The following is an 18,508-nucleotide window of genomic DNA, read 5'->3' on the forward strand; positions in this document are numbered from 1 at the left end:
TTCAGAGCAGATCCAAAATCCCATAGTCATTTGTGAGCAGAGAAATGGAAGGTAAAAATTAAGAGACATGCTGCTGATGTTGGAGGAATATACTAATTATAGATGTGCGCAGAACACTGATTACCAGTCGGCCTGCTTCTCAGGGAGATAAAGGTAACAAAGCAAATTCAACCAATTCTTAAAATTACTTGCCATGAATTATTATTTGCTTGGGCAGAAGTTGGTATTGCCCTGGTTTATAGTTATTGGCCCAATATCTGGATGGAAGCTCCAAGCATGGAGATTGTTTTATTCATCTTTATCTTGCCCCTGAGTGCTTAGCACTGTGATTTTTCCCATGTAGTAAGCAGGGCCCTTTTCAGTAGCATTTGCTGTAGTATGAATGAAGAGTATTAACATACTGTTTCAATTAACAGAGTATTTTATATTTTGTTTTGTAAACTCTTTTCACACTTAATGAATACTTAAGGAGCTGAATGATTTCAGTGGAATATCCTCAGACGGTGTGTGTTTAGGGGTGATGATAGTTTATATTAACTTGTTTTAATTGCTATAATATAATTATTTATAATAGGCAATTCAAATAATAACTAAGAGAATTTCTAGGTAAAATTGTGGGTTTTTTGGTGGGGCTGATTTTCTAAAACAAGAAAAAGTTAAAAACTATAATAATTAGAGAATAGCTTAGAACGTTTTTTAAGTGAAAGATATGAAAAAACATTTGTACTTCTTGGTGAGTTACAGTAATGAGAAATAAATGTTTTCAGTTGAGTTCATATTCTTTTGTGTGGTCTTTGGTTTTGAACAGGTGTATTACCTGACTGCTTAACAGATGGTTCTGATGTGGTCAGTGATCTTGAACAGGAAGAGATGAAAATCCTGAGGGAAGTTCTTAGGTATCCTTCTTTCATTATTTTTTGAATGAATCATTAGTAATATTGTGATAATGATTTATATATGTTTTCTATCCCCAAAATATTATGAACTAGTGAAAAATATCTACATTCTCTATTGAAAACCATAAAAGTGATTTATCATTGTACTTGTTTATAACTATGTATAGCATTTTTTAATTGACAGAAAACATGATTTTCACATGCCTCCTACCGTATCAGGCCAAATGGAAGGGTCTTTATTCCTCTCATCCTGGGAACAGGAAACTAGCCACCGGTGGGAAAAGTTGCAGTAGACCCAGCCTGATGCCTGGAAAGGGGTGTAGCGGCCTGAGTGAGCAAGGCCCTCCATGGCTTCTGGACCGTGGTATTAGAGGTGGTTTATTCTAGGTATTTAGCAGTAGGAGGCTGGACAGTAAGATTCCACAGGCCTAATAACTGACTGGGCAGGTACCCTGCAAGGGAAAAGGAGACAGTAGGAAGTGCCCATCCCAGATGACTGTCTTGCCAGTCTCTGCCTAGCCCCAGTTACCTGATTCTCTGCTAAATGCCTCGCATGGACTGTGCAGTACACTGAAGGAGCAGTTCTTTTTCCCTTGGGTCTGCTGTTTCTTGACTCCTCTGGGAGATTTGGAGGGGAGTGGCAATTGCAGCACCTAATTTCTAAATATCCTTAAGAATGTATAGGCTAGGGCAAAAGGATACGGGCGGCCGGTGTCACCTGCACAATAGGGCCTTATCCTTTGGGGCCCCTTCCTTTCTCTTCAGCCCTAATGACACACGTGACCATCTTTTAGCATCCTATAGTTCCACACCTACCCACCTCATTGTCAACTTCAAAGCAAACGGGAGGACAGGTAGGATGGTCATTAGGAGGAGGGGTCTAGTGGGAAACTATGGGAGGAGTTCCATGACTTTTTTCTTTTTACATTTATTTATTTTTGAGAGAGAGAGACAGCGTATGAACAGGGGAGAGACACAGAGAGAGGGAGACACAGAATCCAAAGCAGGCTCCAGGCTCTGAGCTACCGGTCAACACCCCACAGACGTGGGGCTCGAACCCATGAACCATGAGATCATGACCTGAGATGAAGTCGGACGTTCAACTGACTGAGCCACCCAGGCGCCCCAGGAGTTCTCTGACTTCATGCTCATTTCCAGGGGATTTGAGTGGTTGTGGGAAGGGAGGCAGGTGTGCAGGTGAGCCCAACATCGTCTGGCCACGTGGTACTTTCATGGCAGGGGCAGATGGGATCCTGAGAAAACACAGAATGCATTGAGTTTATAGGTTTGAAGAGTTAAGGATATTGATAATAGGTTTAGAGGACTGGTAGTTTGACTTGTACTGGTTGCTTCTGTTGGTTGATTTGTGGTCTGAAAATTGGTCACTTATATTGAGCACTTATAGATTTTATTTTCTAAAAAGCCCTAAGGCTTTTGAGGAAGATGTTCTACTTTAAAGTAGTAGAGCTTAGTTATGAACATGTATGAGACTTGACATGGTTATCTTCCTAAGTCAGAGGACCTCAGTGAGCATTTTATAAAAGCTAATAGGGCTTTGTCCTAATGACACCAGGAGAGCTTTGCGGTAGCTCCGATGCCACTGGAAAAACTAGAATGTGGGGAGAGATGGATCTTATCACTTTAAAGTGAGAGAGTAGATTTGCCATTCACATTTGAGTTTGAGATTTCAAATTTGTATGTCTTTGTTTAGTTAGGTGTCATTCACATTTCCAGAAGAAATGAGTAAATCTGTAGTTTATGTTACAGTTTTATGCTGGATGTGCCTATGCATGTCTTTCTCAGTTGACTGCAGTCTGCTTTAAGAAAAGCCTGATTATTTCCATCTTGGTTTCCAGATTCCTTGGACATTTTGTGAGCTTAGCTCAGCATGTTATTTGTTGAGTATTTGTCTTTTGACCAAAAAAGAAAATTTACTTTTCTACCTTATTTTTGTATATTTCAGAAAATCAAAAGAGGAATATGATCAGGAAGAAGAAAAGAAGAGAAAAAAGCAGGTGCCCACAGAACATATCAGTACAACAGAAGTATTTCATTGCTGTTATCTCTCTCTTTTTTTTTCTTATGTAAACTTGCCTAACACGGGGCTCAAACATTTGACTCCATGTTCAAGAGTCCTGTGTTCTGCCTACTGAGCCAGCCAAGTGCCTCTCATGGCTGTTTTAAGTTTATGTGGGCAAGGTTTTGCTGCTCATGTGGAACCACACAGTTCCTCAGAGTAGCATATTCTCTTGGCAGTCCTAAGCATTTATATGTAACTTTATAACCATATTCATGTTATAAGCCATCTAGCAACCTACCTTTTAAATACCCAATAAACACTGAGGTTTCTAACTCCCCAAAACTGTAATATCATTCGTATTTTGGAAGACTCCTTAAAAAATTCCCCTTAATATTATGAATGGAGACAGTTAAGAAAAGTATTTTACTTCCCGCTCTCTTTGATTCCTTTACTGTTTCGAAACAGCAACTATAGTTACTCCTGAGGGTCTCCTTAAGATTTTAACATTATCAGCCTGAAGCAGGATGGTTTAGTTATTATCTTTCCTGGCATACTTGTTCTTCCATTAAGAACTATTTTCATAAAGTGCCTAATCTTTCCTAAGGACAAATTAACATGTATCTGGCTGAGGTGAAGGAAGCTAATATTTATTCTTTCCTCTTCCCTCTTCTAGCTGCATTTCTTTCTACACTTTCCCAAAATCTCTCTGAAGGGAAAGGGAAACCGAATATAAACTCTCAATCATCAAAAGTCATTTTCATTTTTTTTCCTTCAATCACTATATACATGCTTGTGTATCATGCACTGTCTTTGAAAAACCTTATTTAATACTCCCAGGTACTCTATGAAGAGCATATGAAATAGAGATGTTTTAGGATTAAGAGATAATTTATTTATCTTTAAGTAAATCTCCTTTTGGTAAACAGGAGTGCAATTCATAGATATTAATGTTTTTAATGTAAAAGTATAGAAGAGAAATCAGTTCAAAACTGCTATCAGAAGACATTAGTATGAACTCTTGGTTTATAAGGAAACTATATTTGGCTTCTTAAAAAATACTATGTTTTGGGGGTACATGTATGGGTTTTTTTAAACTTTTCTTGGAGTGTTTATTGGAAAATTTCAAACACACAAAAGTTGAGCTGATAGTATGATAATAAACCTTCCTGTGTCTGTTACCAGCAATAGGGGCTTCTGATATGAGCTTCCTAATATATGTGATTAGATTTTCCTGTTTTTAAGAAAAACAAATGATCAGTATACTAAGTTCTTTCTAAGCTTTAAATGATTTATTTTAGAAATGGAAATAAACCAGTCTGTGGTTTCTTCAGGCATAACATGGGAGCAGTTATGTAGATTATTTTAAGTGGAAAAGCACCTGATAATTTAGTGGATTTACTTCTCTTAGAGTACTGTTGGTATCCTCATCAAGGTCACCTGAGTAGGAGGGGGTACTTCTTGCTAAGTCTGAAGTACTAAGCACACTAGTTAGATACTCTTAGTACTTCATGATGTAAAATGAGAATGTTTGTCTACCTCAAAAAATAAAAGATATAAAATACTGGAAACATCTTAGAAACTTTGGAAAAATCTCTTGTTCATTATCGATTTAGTACACAGTATTTAATGACATCTTTGGATACCTTAAGTAGTGAATGAGTCAAAATTAATCTAAATTTTTTAAATTGTATTATGGATTCCTAAAGTTATCAGAGACTAAAACAGAAGAGCCTCCAGTGCATGCTAATGAAACTGCAAAAATGAATTCCCAAGGGGATGGTGAACATTTTGCACACCTGCCATCAGGTAAGGTTGAAGTGTACCGGGCTTTCTCTATTAATATGAATACAGAAACATTATAAAGAGTGTGTTACTTTCTCATACATGCTTAACCTTCAAAATCCTGGGAAGGAGGCTAAATGGCCATTGGTATTTAAAATTCTTTTTAAACTTAGCTCTAGAAGTTGCAGGGGGGAAACACTCAGCTGACAGAGAGAGTGTAATCCCCTGATTTCTAAGTGAAGCCTGGAACCCAGAGGAGTGAGTCCAGTTCCTTGAGGGAGACACTGGCCTTTGTGCCATGGCTACAGCGTCCCGCACATGTTCACGTCACATCTGTTCTCTTCCTTGACTACAGTTATATAGTGTCTGTGAATTGGAAGCTGAGCTTGTAAAGGTAATATTATTTTCCTAATGAATTCAAGCATAACTAGAAAACAAGAAGTAGCCAATTTATCCAGATGTTTAGTCAGGAAATATCATTGAAACTAAAATCGATGAGAATCCTTGTAGGAAATGTTAGTGGATGAACTTGTTCAATATACAGCAAATCTATTTTCACTATATTCTGTTTTCTTTTATAAGAAAACAAGTAATTCTGAAACAGAAGTTGAGTCATGAGCATGAATTCAGTTCATTTTATCTTATCTATGGTTTTAAGTAAATGTTCTTTTCTTATTTAAAAACACCATACAACTATGAGGTAGATACTATGATCCTTATTTTTCTGTTGTCTTATTATTACTGTTATTAGAAATTCAGGGAAGTTGACCGACTTGTCCAAAATCACTGAGTTCTTAAATGGTAAAACTTTAACTTACCTTGGTCTTCTGCCTCCAAATCTTGTGTTTATGACTGGGGCATCTGGGTGGCTCAGTTGATTAAGCATCTGACTCTGGATTTTGGTTCAGGTCATGATCTCTCTATTTGTGGGTTCAAACCCCACGTCAACCCCCATGCTGTCAGAACTGAGCCTGCTTGGGATTCTCTCTTCCTCTCTCTCTGCCTTTCCCCTGCTTGCGCATGCATGCACACACTCTCTCTCTAAATAAATAAACTTAAAAAAAAAGAATAACTTTTATAATTGAGATAGGATGGGTTTGAGGCGCCTAGGTGACTCAGTGGGTTAAGTGTCTGACTTCAGCTCAGGTCATAATCTCTCAGTTCATGAGTTCGAACCCCATGTCAGGCTCTATGCTAACAGCAGTGCTTCAGATTCTGTGTCTCTCTCTCTCCCCCTCCCCTGCTTGTACTGTCTCTCTCTCTCTCAAAAATAAAATAAAACATTAAAAAATTTAACAAAAAGAGATATAGATGGGTTTGATGTTTACTCATTGATTTTAAGGAATGTACTCTTAGTTGACAAAACAATGAGGCATATGAAACAAAAGCAGGTTTATGAAAATTGCCTTACTTCTTTCTTCCTAGCGAATTTAACCATTTTTCTTTTTTCATATTCAGATTCTAGGTAGAATAACTTCATTTGAATTATATTTATAAAAGTACCTGCTTTAGATTTATTTGAGTTCTTTTTTAATTTGCTGGCCTAAATTTAACTTTGTTTTATACAGACCTAAATACACACTGCTTCAGTCTTGTGTTTGACATAATATGAATAAATTTGCTGTCTAGTTATCTGGTTTTTTTTAATTTTCTTAATGTTTATTTATTTGAAAGAGAGAGAGAGAGAGAGAGAGAGAGAGAGCAAGAGCAAGAGCACGCACCCAGAGGAGGAGCAGAGAGAGAGAGAGAGAGAGAGAGAGAGAGAGAGAGAGAGAGAGAGAGGGAGACACAGAATCTGAAGCAGATTCCAGGCTCTGAGCTGTCAGCACAGAGCCCAATGCAGGGCTCGAACTCATAAACGATGAGATCATGACCTGAGCCAAAGTCGTATGCTTAACCGACTGAGCCACCCAGATGCCCCTCTAGTTCTTTAACTACAAGTGAAGTTATAGAAAACTTAATCTCAAACCACATATAACTAAAGTATGCACACAAGTAGCACAGAAAAAATGGCAGATAATTTCTAAAGTAATGATTTTAGTTTTGAAAAACTATTCTATTTTTTAAAAATGAATATATCTGATATTCCAGGAGATCATTTTATGCAAAGTGATGGAAACCCATGTTGAAGACCTAATTTGGGAAGAATCAAAAAGCAGTTTGACTTCCTTTTTAATCCTTTTGTTCATGTGTTTTCTTGGTTCCTGCTAGAAATGGATAGGCATCTGTTCTCAGATAGATGCAAAGAGTTGCCAGGATAAGATGATCTTTCTTTTAGCTTCTTGGTTTTCTGATTGTCTATTCCTAGAAATAGAGAAGCTAAGTATTTTGGTTTCAAGTTCTTTCCTCTCTAGGGCTGAGTTAAGAATATACAAGATGTTCCTAACAAACTCAAGAAAAGAACTATCATACAGAGCAAGTACGTAAATTGAATATAAATGCTTATGTGCCTGGGGAGCTCAGTCCCTTAAATGTCTGACTTTGGCTCTGGTCATGATCTTGTGGTTCCGTGCATTTGATCCCCATGCTGACAACAGAGAGCCCACTTTGGATCCTCTGCCTCCCTGTCTCTGCCCTTCCCCTGCTCAAGCATGTGCACCCTCTCTCTCATACATAAACAAACATTAAAAATAAATAAATAAATACTTATGTGCCCGGGATTCCCCCCTCCTCAGAAATGAATGGAATTGCTCCTTCTTCACCTCTGTGCTTCCATATCTGGGGGCCAAGCATACCTCCATGTAAAGTCACCATTGGGAAGAATGGCATGTTTAACTCTTGTCAGCAAATCACGACCAACTTGAAGTGGGTCTTTATTTCTAAGTTAGTTTTGTAGCTCCCTATCTAGGTTGGGTGGAGTGTTAGCTCCAGCCTCATCTCTTCTTGGAGGCTTCCCTTAAATGTCCGAGTGTCTGAAGAGCTGGTCTTCTTCCAACTTCCATGGCCCTGCCAGCATTCCACTCGCTCCATGCTAAAGCAGTGGTCCTTTGGCAAGTTGTTTGTTCATACAGAGACTTATTTCTGGTTTTACTGTGGTGTCACAATTTTTAAGCATCTTGAGTCACGTAGATCATATTTTCCCATCCTGATTTCAGTTCTTGGTATCATTTTTATCTGAGTCATTTCTTCTCTCACTCTGCTGTCTTTCATGGTTCATATACTTACCCTAAAAATGTTTTATTTTAAAAAATCACCTTATCTTAATAATAATAAATGGCTTAGAAAAGCAATTAGCATGTTAATTTTCTTACTCTTAGCAGTCACCAAATAACTGGAAAATATTGAGTGCTCTGTTATTTCTGCTTCTGCGTTCTACTTAACTTTAAAATCTTTAGTTTATTATTGTTAAGTTTATAGTGCTCTTCAGTATGTATTACAGACAAAAATTATTATTTTTTTTAATGTTTTACTTATTTTTGAGAGAGAGAGAGAGAGAAGAGCATGATAGGGGGAGGGGCAGAGAGAGGGAGACACAGAATCTGAGGTAGGGTCCAGGCTCTGAGCTGTTAGCAGAGCCTGACTCGGGGCTTGAACCCACAGACATGAGATCATGACCTGAGCCGAAGTAGGAGGCCCAACTGACTGAGCCAGTCAGGCGCCCAAAAAATTATTGATATTACTGGGATGCACTCTTTGAATACAAAAAATTGTAGCTTTAGGTTCACTGTTCTGAAAATATACGTTCACGCTTAACAGTTTTTACCTGCAAGCAAAAGTTTGGCAACCAATTACATTACCAGGAAGGGGTTTCAGTGTGTTGATTTAGCATCTATGTGAACCTTGTATTACATTATAGCAGTGATTCTAATCTTTAGACAAGAATATACTTTCTGTAGCTGTAGTGCCAAGCAGCTGGAGCTTGGTATTTGTTGCAATGTCATTATTCATGAGAAACTGTAGTTCAAGCTCCTTGAGGGCAGAAACCATGTTTATTACTCTCACCAGGTGTGTAACATGATACAGGCGTTGATTGAAAATAAAAAGTCTTAGGAAAAAAAACTAGCTCACTTCGGTGAACCTAGTCTTACAATTAATATTTTTTATAGTATTCTAATTGGTCTCTAATTACTGCCAGAAGTTAAAGTGCATTTTGCTAATCAACCTTTAGCAAGAAAGCTGGAAATGCTGCCTGAAACTTCCTCCTTCCAAGAAAAAGGCCTGAAGATTCCTGGCTTAGAACATGCAAGCATGGAAGGACCAATAGCAGTAAGTAAAAGGCACTACTTTGTAAGAACTATGAGCAAAATGACAAAGTATTAGGAATAAACAATATAAACATCCGTACCTTGGCTTTTGTTATGATCCTAAGCTCAAATTTGGGTTCAATCAGCCAGTGGCTATCTGTGCCACTTACTGTGTGGACTTGAATTTAAATAGCTCCCTCTCTTTTTTGATCCAGAATTTATCAACACTTGGAACAGAAGAGCTCAGGCAACGAGAGCGCTATCTCAAGCAGAAGCGTGATCAGTTGATGTCCATGAGAAAGGACATGAAGACTAAGCAGATACAAAATTCTGAGCAGAAGGGAAAACCTGCTGGGGAAGTAGAGGTATGGCTGGTTTGAGTGTGTCAAAATTTGCAAATCTAGAGGTAGAATTCTCAAGATCAGAATGTGTGCAAGACAGCCCTGATAATGTTGCTAAGTCCATCCATTCGTATTCATCTCCCTGTGTTTTTGTCTAGGCAGTGAGATGGTCGTGACATGAAGATTTTGTGAGGTTGAAATGATAGCAATGTCATTATACATTTTTTTTTGTTTTGTTTCTTTATTTGCCCTGCTCTGAGTGCTTACGGGTCAGCAGTCTATTTTACCTAAGCCTTTTGAAATACTTTAATCACAAAGCAAAATCCTAGCCACAAACTTCCAAGTGGCTTTCTTCTCTAAGAAGAGAAACCTAGTCCCCACGTGGCTTTTTAAATTTACTTAAAGTGCTTTGAGGCAGTATGTTGGGAATTTTAGACAAATGAACCCATCTTACACCATAGCCAATTTTTTTCTTTTATTTTTGTTTTGTTTTGTTTTGTTTTGTTTAAGGAAATGACAGAGAAACCAGAAATGACAGCAGAGGAGAAGCAAACATTACTAAAGAGGAGATTGCTTGCAGAGAAACTTAAAGAAGAAGTTATTAATAAGTAACTTAAAAAGCAATTTAGCAAAACAGAAGTTCAAATTTTCTTAAAAATAAATTATTTAATCCTTAAACTGAGCCTGTTAGTTTCAAATACTTGTGTTTGTAAATGCAAATATAAGCTCATCATTACTACTCTATTATACTTTTGAGGTAAAGGGTGGGCAGCTCCTGGGGCTGAGAGGGTATAGAAACCTAATTGCTAGTGTGTTCATTTACTCAAATGTGGCTACCTATTTGTGCCAAGCACTGTGCTGAGTACCAGGGATACAGCGATCAGCCAGACTGTCAGGGCCCCTGCTTCAAGGGGCTAGTGAAGAAGGCCCGAAGAGCAAAGTGCTTGAAGGGGAAGGTGCAGTGTTCTAAGCAAGGCTGGCCAAGCCCCCTGGAGAAGGCAGTGTTCAAGCTGACAGGAAGGCCGGTTACGGGAGAAATGGGAAGGACAACTCAGGTCCCGCTGCAGGAAGAATAAAGCACCTGTGCGGAGCAGGCAGTATGGGGAGTCTACAGAGAATGAGGTGAGGGGGAGTTGTAGGAAATGTGAGAATTTTAAATTTTGTAATGGCAGTGGGAAATCACTTAAAAGTTTTAAAGCAAAAAGTTACATCATCAAAATGTCCAGTTAAAAACGTGGCTGCTGTACAGAGACTACTGGGTAGGTTAAGGGTAGTTGTGCATCTTCCAGGTATAAGGAAATTTTATCAAAAGACTATCACGGGCAGTGCTAAAATGATTTTGGCATTTACATGTGAGGCAGGAGCAAACAGGACTTGGAAAATGGATGTGGGAATGTTAAAAATATTCAAATACTCTTTCTAGGAAACCTACCATTAAAAAAGATAAAGGGAGTAACTGACAGCCTCCAGGGGGAGATGCGGCCCTGGGCGTAGGGCTTGTGTGTGAAGTGACGCTGGGTGGTCTTCTGTAATTGTTCACAGGTAACCAGAATAGTAGAAGACCTTTATTTCAGAAACTTCCTGTACGGTGTCATCCAACAGCCACGGGCTTTTCTAGGTGCCCCTGAGATTTAATTTATAATTCCACTTTGTTTCTTTAAGTCTACAGTTACAAACTTTTAAAAAGGAATACCAAAATTTGCTTAGCTCCAGTCTTCAACCTGCAGAGAAAAACCAGCATTACTTAACATTTGTTACATTTTCATCTCTTAGATGGACAAGAGGAAAAACTACTGATTGAAACACAGAAATCTGTTTCATGTAACTTTTTATTAAAAATAGTTTTTATACTGGATACATGTTTACAGATATAATTTTAAGAGAACCTCAGGCATACATATGTGGGCTCTGGCTTCAAGGAGTGAAGATAAAGATATAAAAATCCTGATCTGCCTGAGGGTAGTCATTAAGACAGTAGCTAACATGTAGAAACTTAATAGTTATTCCTTCAAGGGATACTTTAAGCCCTGTTTTCATATCATTGTGGGTGAGCACAGGTACCATGAAGACTGTTATCCTGTAAGTCAACAAAACTTTCACATTTCTGCTATAAGAATGGTTCTTATCTATGATGATGATTTAAATGTTTGACTTGTGGCAATTCTTCAGAAAGGAAAATTTAAAAAACTCTTCATAAGGTATCAAGATAGTATTTCCTACTGGAACTTTAAAATTACTTACTCAGGAAGAGTAAATAGGGAAATGCTTTAGACATGGGCCTCTTGGATGACAAGAGGAAATTTATTAAGAGCTAAGAAGAGTGAAAGGGGCTTCATAGAATTTGCTTGAAAGAAAAAGTATTCAGATGGTAATTTTACTGATCTTAGTTTAAATTATCCTGAGTTACTTGCCTCAAAGTGGAAGGTCATTATATGTACCTTTAATCAAAGAGATGAGACTAGTCCCATGCTGTGATGTTCTGTTGCTGGGACTTTATTTGTCCAAGGCACACCTTCTGTAAGTAGAATCAGTAATACTTAAAGTGCAGTCAACCTTCATTTGTTGGAATTACTTCATTCAGATTGGTGTATGACTTAGTGGTTTATATAATAAATATCTATGGATAATTTATTGGCTTTTAAAAGATACTATAAAATGGACATATCTCAAAATGGAGTTAACTTATATTTACAACAAACCAAACAAAAGCAACAATCACAGAATTACAGGGTCACATTTTAATTCCTGAATTTTACAGTTCAGCTTTAATATCACCACATGTATACAAATGGTGTAAAACAAGTACAGTGGTATTTTTTAATACAAAATAAACATCTGCTTTATGGAAAAACTATACTTCATATCTACACAGACAGCCCATCTTTTCCAAACAATAGCCAAAATTAAAATTAACTACAAAATCTCCAAAACAGGGGAAACTGCTTCAGTTTAAGCTATTCCAGGAAAAATGGACCCATAACACATTACAAGGGTGATCTGAAGATTGTAGCTGTAGCTGAATTACTATTTTTCATTTTTTTCCCAATGCATTAAATTGTACTTTGGGGGACATTTTTCTCACTTCAGCATGATCTCAGATCATAGATGAACAAAACTAACATTAAAATATTTACAGTTAACTTGCTGTTCTAAAAATAAAACTTCTTAACTGTTTGCCTCAACTATTTTAAGTTCATTTACGTACATGGAATGTGCTTTTTAACTCTTTTAAAAAAGCAGCTTTCATATTACACCCTTGTTTGTTTATGGAAAAACTTCATGTGCTGCATACTGACTCTGATATTTTAGTAACTTCTTGGGTCAAAATGGCCTCTAGATATTAAATGAGACACTTAATTCAGCACTATTCTTTGTATGGGAGTCTATAAATTACACTTTTTAAAACGTACTTGCAGCTCTGCACAGAGACAACTTTACCAACAAAACAGAAAGTGACTTCAAAGTATCCTCCACCAAAGACTGACTGGGAGGGAGACACTTGGAAACATTCCATTCAGCCCACTCCCAAGTTCCTAGAGAAAATCATGTCAAAATACTATTGTACTGATACTTGGGATCAGTTATCTCTACAAGTGCCGATTTTAAAGTTCTACTGACAAAACTGTCCATTTTGAATCTAGCTTGTTTCCATCAAAATACATACTGAAAATTCCTGGTGTAGAACACTCTACACGTACTTTAACACAAAGTGTACTTCCCTCCAACTACCTATAATGCTGAATTTCTGTTAAATCTTCAAAAAATGGTCCCAACAGCATAACTTCATTTTTAGGATAGTTGAATTTGTTTTCCATAAACAATGTTCTTAAAAAGAGGCAACTGATTAAAAGAACAACATGGCCAGCACCATTATACAAGTAATGTTATTGGGTTTGTAACTAAAGTTTTGTAATTGTTTCTAGATTGGATACCCGCCCCCCGGAGCAACCCTGCATTTAATATTATTTTATCAACCTTGTCCCTCCCCAAGCCTTCCCCAAACCTGAGAGTTTCATCATTGAGAAGCTATCTCCCAGGTTCAGGTAACCAACCTTTTTGACAGCCTGAAAGGCAAACCCCTTAATTACTAGCAAGCAATCAAGTTCCTGGGAAGCCTTTTTTCCTTCTTTTTACAGAACTAAACTCTCCTAGCTGATATACTGAGTATCTTTTGCTACTCCTTGCATATTTATAAGTTCAAATGAAAAAGCTTTCTGATTCAGATTTTCAGCTCATTGAACAGATGCAGCATTTTAGTAAGACCACACGTTTGAGGGTCCCGAGTAAGTATTTTATGAGCCAAGACGAGGTCTTTTCCTGGGAGATGTTTCTTCTTCTTCATCTTCCTCTTCATCATCTGGATAATCCACTAAACCAACCAAACTTCCCTATTGAAGAACAGAAAGACTTTTGTAACATACGTAACTTAAGGGAAAAAAGCTTATTAACGTAGTTGCTTTTAAAGACATCACAGATAAGTTTTCTAATATAGATCTCATACATTTGAATTTGATACAGGAACTGCTTGAAAATTATGAACACTTGGTACTAGTTGGTGACACTCTAAGTTGTTACCCTCAACCTTTCTGTTTAGCTCTTGGATTTTTAATGACACTTAACAATTCAATTCAGCAAAATTTTTCTCTGGAAAAATATATCTCCAAACAGGATTCACAAATCATCTCATAGTTCATCTCTATGTTTAAACTAGAGAGACCAGTCAATGACAAGAAGCCTCCTTTTCACCTCTGTTCTCATGTATGTATTTATTTCATCACTATGTGAACACTGTTTTCATCTGCTTTTGATGATAATGAACACATGAAATGGTTCATTAAAATAATAACTAAATTTAGGGCTACCTTTCTCTAACCAAAAGAAAAGATGAGGTAATTCAGGTGTTTGGCGTTTTAGGAGTAATGGATCCCTTTGAAAATCCTATTAAAGCCTTAGACACACAACCCAGAAAATTACATGTCCTCAGGTCTGTGCTCATTTTGTACTGATCCCATGAAGTTTGTATGTATGTCCCACAGGTTAAAATGGCTACTGTAAACAATGAATTTAGTTTAAATCCTTCATACCTCAAGGGGATAAACAAATACAACAGAAATAACTCCTACTTCAAAGCTAAGTAGCTTCATATCTAAAGAACCCAGACATCTGGCAGTAACACTTTGCCAAAATATAACTGAACCACTGAAAGTTTAATCAACAAAGGCCTCTGAGCAGCTAGAAAGAGTTATCAGAAAGTCTGGGGATAAAATCAAACTTATGTGTAACATATCCTTATGTGAGCATCCTTCTGCTGCCTTCTCAGCTTAATAACACACAGTCTTAAGTTTGATAAGCAAGAGGCAGCATGGCTAAATTGTTAAGAATGTATTTGCAGTCTGCCTGACTTCAAATTCCAATGCCACCAGTTTTTAGGTATATCACCATGGGCAAGTGATTTAGTATCTCTATGCCTCATTTTCATTATCTGTAAACTTGGTATAATAGTACTTACACCTCATGAACTATTTTGAAAATTGAAAATAAATAAAACATAAAAAGCACTTAGCACAGTGGTTAGTATATGTAGTTAGTGTTCAATAACTGCTATTAGCTACTATTCTTATTCTTATTTATTTGGTTTCCAAGTCAAGTTAGAGGAGAAGACACAGAAGACATTACCTTATAAAAAGACACCAGTTATCGAGGAAAGTTTTAATTATGCTTAGGAATTACAGATTATATATCATAATGTACAAACATTTCAGTTTCCAGTGGGTAATATTTAAAATGACTTTTTATTTAGGAAATAGTCTATCTGAAACACTTACCTATATAATTTGAATTTTATCTCTACTATCTGTACATATATATCATAAACTCCTACACACTAAAAAATGTTTACTTTAAAGAATAAAAATATAAAATGTGAAATATTAGAAGGAAAAAGGCCTGTAATCCAGAGGTGCATCCTGTAAACAATTGAACAGATTTAAGACTTAAACTATTAATGTAATTCATCATGTTAAAATATTCTAAGGAGAAATAATTCAAGAATTATCCTCATTGCAAAAAAAACAAAGGATAGATCTTCCATAAACATGATTGATAAAATTTTTAAAAATCATCAGCAGAAGTGATAGTTTTTACATCTTCTAATTTTAATAGCTTTAATTTCTTTATCTCACCTAACTGGATTGGCTAATATAGGAACAATGGTTAAAAATAGCAATCACATACCTTTTCCTCAACTCTGGTAGGAACACTTTTAATATTTCCTTCAGTATAAAGGTAGCTTTTGGTATCAGCCATATATATACTTTGTTAAGAAACTACCTACTTATTTCCATTTACTAAGTGAATTTGATAATAGTGATCAAAACTCTAAATGTACATTCTTTAAAGAAATACACGTGCATAAGGGGGCACCTGGGTGGCTCAGTCGGTTAAGTGTCCAACTGGCTCAGGTCATGATCTCCTGGTTCACGGGTTCAAGCCCTGCTTTGGGCTCTGTGCTAACAGCTGAGCCTGGAGCCTGCTTCAGATTCTGTGTCTCCCTCTCTCTTTGCCCCTCTCCTGCTTGCACTGTCTCTTTCTCAAAACTAATTAAACATAAAAATAAAAAAATTAAATACACACGTATATGAACTATTTTGTATAGAAAATCACATATAATTGTTTTAACTGCAAAAGATGGAAACAAGTTTAAAATGCATCAGTAGTGGAGGTGCCTGGGTGGCTCAGTCAGTTAAGCCCCTCTGCCCTTGGCTCAGGTCATCATTTCATGGTTTGTGAGTTTGAGCCCTGCGGGGGACTCTGTGCTCAGAGCAAGGAGACTGCTTCGGATTCTCATTCTCATTCTCTCCCTCTCTCTCTCTCTCTCTTTCTCTCTCTCTCTCTCTCTCTCTCTCTCTCGGGCACGCATGCTCTCTCTCTCCCTCCCTCCCTTAGAAATAAATAAACATTAGAACATTTTTAAATGCATCAATAGGGTTGGTTATAAATTGAAGTGTATCATACACTGGAATTCTATGGAGGAAGTGCTTTTATGTCCCCATAGGGAAAGCTCACCCAGATAAGTCTGTTAGGTATCATGTGAAAAAGCAAGAGCAGAGTTCTCTTCTGTTAATATGTAGCAAAAGAAGTGTTTGTTTTTAGCTCCCACTAATGGTTTCCCTTTCTGATTTTGTATTTTTCTTTTTGTTTGTAACTATTTTTTTTTTAAGGAAAACGTACATGTTTTTATAGCTATACAACAACAAAAGAAAAAAACAAAAAAAACATTGTAATTTCATTAGTAGCTAATATCTCACCAGCCTTGAAAACTATCAAGTTTTCAAAGAATGCAATTTTTTAAAATGTTTATTTATTTCTGAAAGACAGAGAGAACACATGAGAGGGGAGGGGCAGAGAAAGGGAGACAAAGCGGGCTCTGTCCTGACTTGGCAGAAAGTCCAATGTGGGGCTCAAACTCATGAACTGTGAGATCATGAACTGAAGTTGGATGGTTAGCCAACTGAGCCTGAGCCACCCAGGCGCCCCTCAAAGAATGCAAGTTTTAAAAATATATTACAACTTTAGGATGCCTTGCAAAGGAAAATTAGAAAAGTTCACACCAGATCTATTTTAAGAACCAATCAATTTGATTACAGCAATCAAAAGATAGTGAAAATGGATACAGGGCCACTGCTGATAAAAAAACCTGCCACCACTTACGAATGTGGCTGCACTTGGTTGAAAAAGGCTGAGAGCCAATTTAATTAGTGTTTTACTTCTGTGAACTACTTTCTTGCTTAATTTTAAACTTTTGTCATAGTCTAGAGTGACTGAACAGTTTATTTTTCAAAAACAATCACTGTTTTCTCTTTGTCCCCCACAAAAGATGTAGAATGAATATGGCAATCTGCTGTGTCAAAAATGAAAGAATATGTGTTAGTGCTTGGATTTGATTTTGTTCAGTCATAAGTAAAAAATTATCTGGAAGGAAAATAAATTAAGAACTCCAAAATATAATCCAGAAAGTAGAACTAGAAGATTAAAAAAAATGAGTAATAAGAGAGAAAAATTATGAAGATTGTAAGATAAAATAAGGCCCAATATCCAAACAATAAGTTATAGTGAAATACCACCAAATGTCCTCAAATTGAAGGACATGACTGGCTGCTTCTAAGAAGAAAATAAAATAGCACACACAAAGGATCATAAATAAGAATGTCTTTAGATTACTTGGTAGCAGTAACTTCAAATTTTTAAAAGAAAACTATTTCCAATCTGGTTCTGTATTCAGTTAAACTGTCAGTCAAATATGAGGACAGAATCAACACACAAGAAGGTCTCAAATTTTACCTCTTATGGTATTTTTTTTAAGAAAACAATTATTAGAGGATATGTTCCACCAAAATGGGAGGGAAAATTAAGAGTCCAGAGACATGAGACCCAGGAAACAATCAATCCAAGAAAGAGAGGCAAAAAAAAGTACTAACATGATGGCTGAGGCAGCCCTAAAACAAGAGCCATGCAGCACATCTAGAGCAGCTGATCTAGGCTGGAACTGGAACGGAGACTTCTAGAAAGAGGTCTCCACAGGGGATACTATGTGCAAACTAATCTGAGACGTACTGAAAAAATTAGTGACAAGCACCTAACTACTGCAAGAAATGAAAAAGCTATCAAGAAAAATACAGTAGTGCTCGCTTCGGCAGCACATATACTAGAACTGGAACGGTACAGAGAAGATTAGCGTGGCCCCTGCGCAAGGCTGACACGCAAATTCGTGAAGCGTTCCATATTTTTTTGACAAGGCAGGAAAGAGTATCCGATGGAAAAAGACCGCCTCTTTAGCAGGTGGTGCTGGGAGAACTGGACAGCAACATGCAGAAGAATGAAACTAGACCACTTTCTTACACCATACACAAAAATTAAACTGGCTGAAGGACCTGAATGTGAGACAGGAAACCATCAAAACCCTCGAGGAGAAAGTAGGAAACAACTAGACCTCCACCGCAGCAATTTCCTACTCGACACATCCTCAAAGGCAAGGGAAATGAAAGCAAAACTGAACTCTTGGGACTTCATCAAGATAAAAAGCTTCTGCACTGCAAAGGAAACAATCAAGAAAACTAATAGGCAACTGACAGAATGGGAAAAGATAGTTGCAAATGATATATCAGATAAAGGGCTAGTATCCAAAGTCTACAGGGAACTCACCAAACTCCACACCCAAAAAACAAATAACCCAGTGAAGCAATGGGCAGAAGACATAAACAGACACTTCTCCAAAGAGGACATCCA

The 18,508-nt window shown here is 37.1% G+C and overlaps 2 protein-coding genes and 1 non-coding gene across 6 annotated transcripts in view; 2 read left to right on the top strand and 1 right to left on the bottom strand.

Annotated features, from left to right (window-relative positions):
• CFAP36 (cilia and flagella associated protein 36) overlaps positions 1-9,905 on the top strand; it is a 30,634-nt gene extending 20,729 nt beyond the window's left edge. Inside the window, exons 5-10 of one of the 2 annotated variants that reach the window (XM_029937389.1) lie at positions 809-896; positions 2,860-2,911; positions 4,623-4,722; positions 8,774-8,904; positions 9,098-9,247; positions 9,734-9,905. In XM_029937389.1, coding sequence (XP_029793249.1) covers positions 809-896; positions 2,860-2,911; positions 4,623-4,722; positions 8,774-8,904; positions 9,098-9,247; positions 9,734-9,835 — 623 coding nt within the window. In that variant the 3' untranslated portion in view covers positions 9,836-9,905. The remainder of the gene's footprint in view (positions 1-808; positions 897-2,859; positions 2,912-4,622; positions 4,723-8,773; positions 8,905-9,097; positions 9,248-9,733) is intronic. The other variant, XM_029937390.1, reaches the window with a different exon arrangement.
• Positions 9,906-11,938: 2,033 nt separating this feature from the next.
• Positions 11,939-18,508, bottom strand: part of PPP4R3B (protein phosphatase 4 regulatory subunit 3B) — a 60,506-nt gene continuing 53,936 nt past the window's right edge. For all 3 annotated transcript variants that reach the window (XM_029937387.1, XM_029937386.1, XM_029937385.1), the window contains one exon: positions 11,939-13,611. In XM_029937387.1, coding sequence (XP_029793247.1) covers positions 13,516-13,611 — 96 coding nt within the window. In that variant the 3' untranslated portion in view covers positions 11,939-13,515. The remainder of the gene's footprint in view (positions 13,612-18,508) is intronic.
• On the top strand, positions 17,904-18,010 carry LOC115290901. The gene has a single exon (XR_003908282.1). It is a non-coding gene; the product is annotated as a U6 spliceosomal RNA (small nuclear RNA).

Source organism: Suricata suricatta, chromosome 4, assembly GCF_006229205.1.
Source record: "Suricata suricatta isolate VVHF042 chromosome 4, meerkat_22Aug2017_6uvM2_HiC, whole genome shotgun sequence".
NCBI lineage: Eukaryota > Metazoa > Chordata > Mammalia > Carnivora > Herpestidae > Suricata > Suricata suricatta.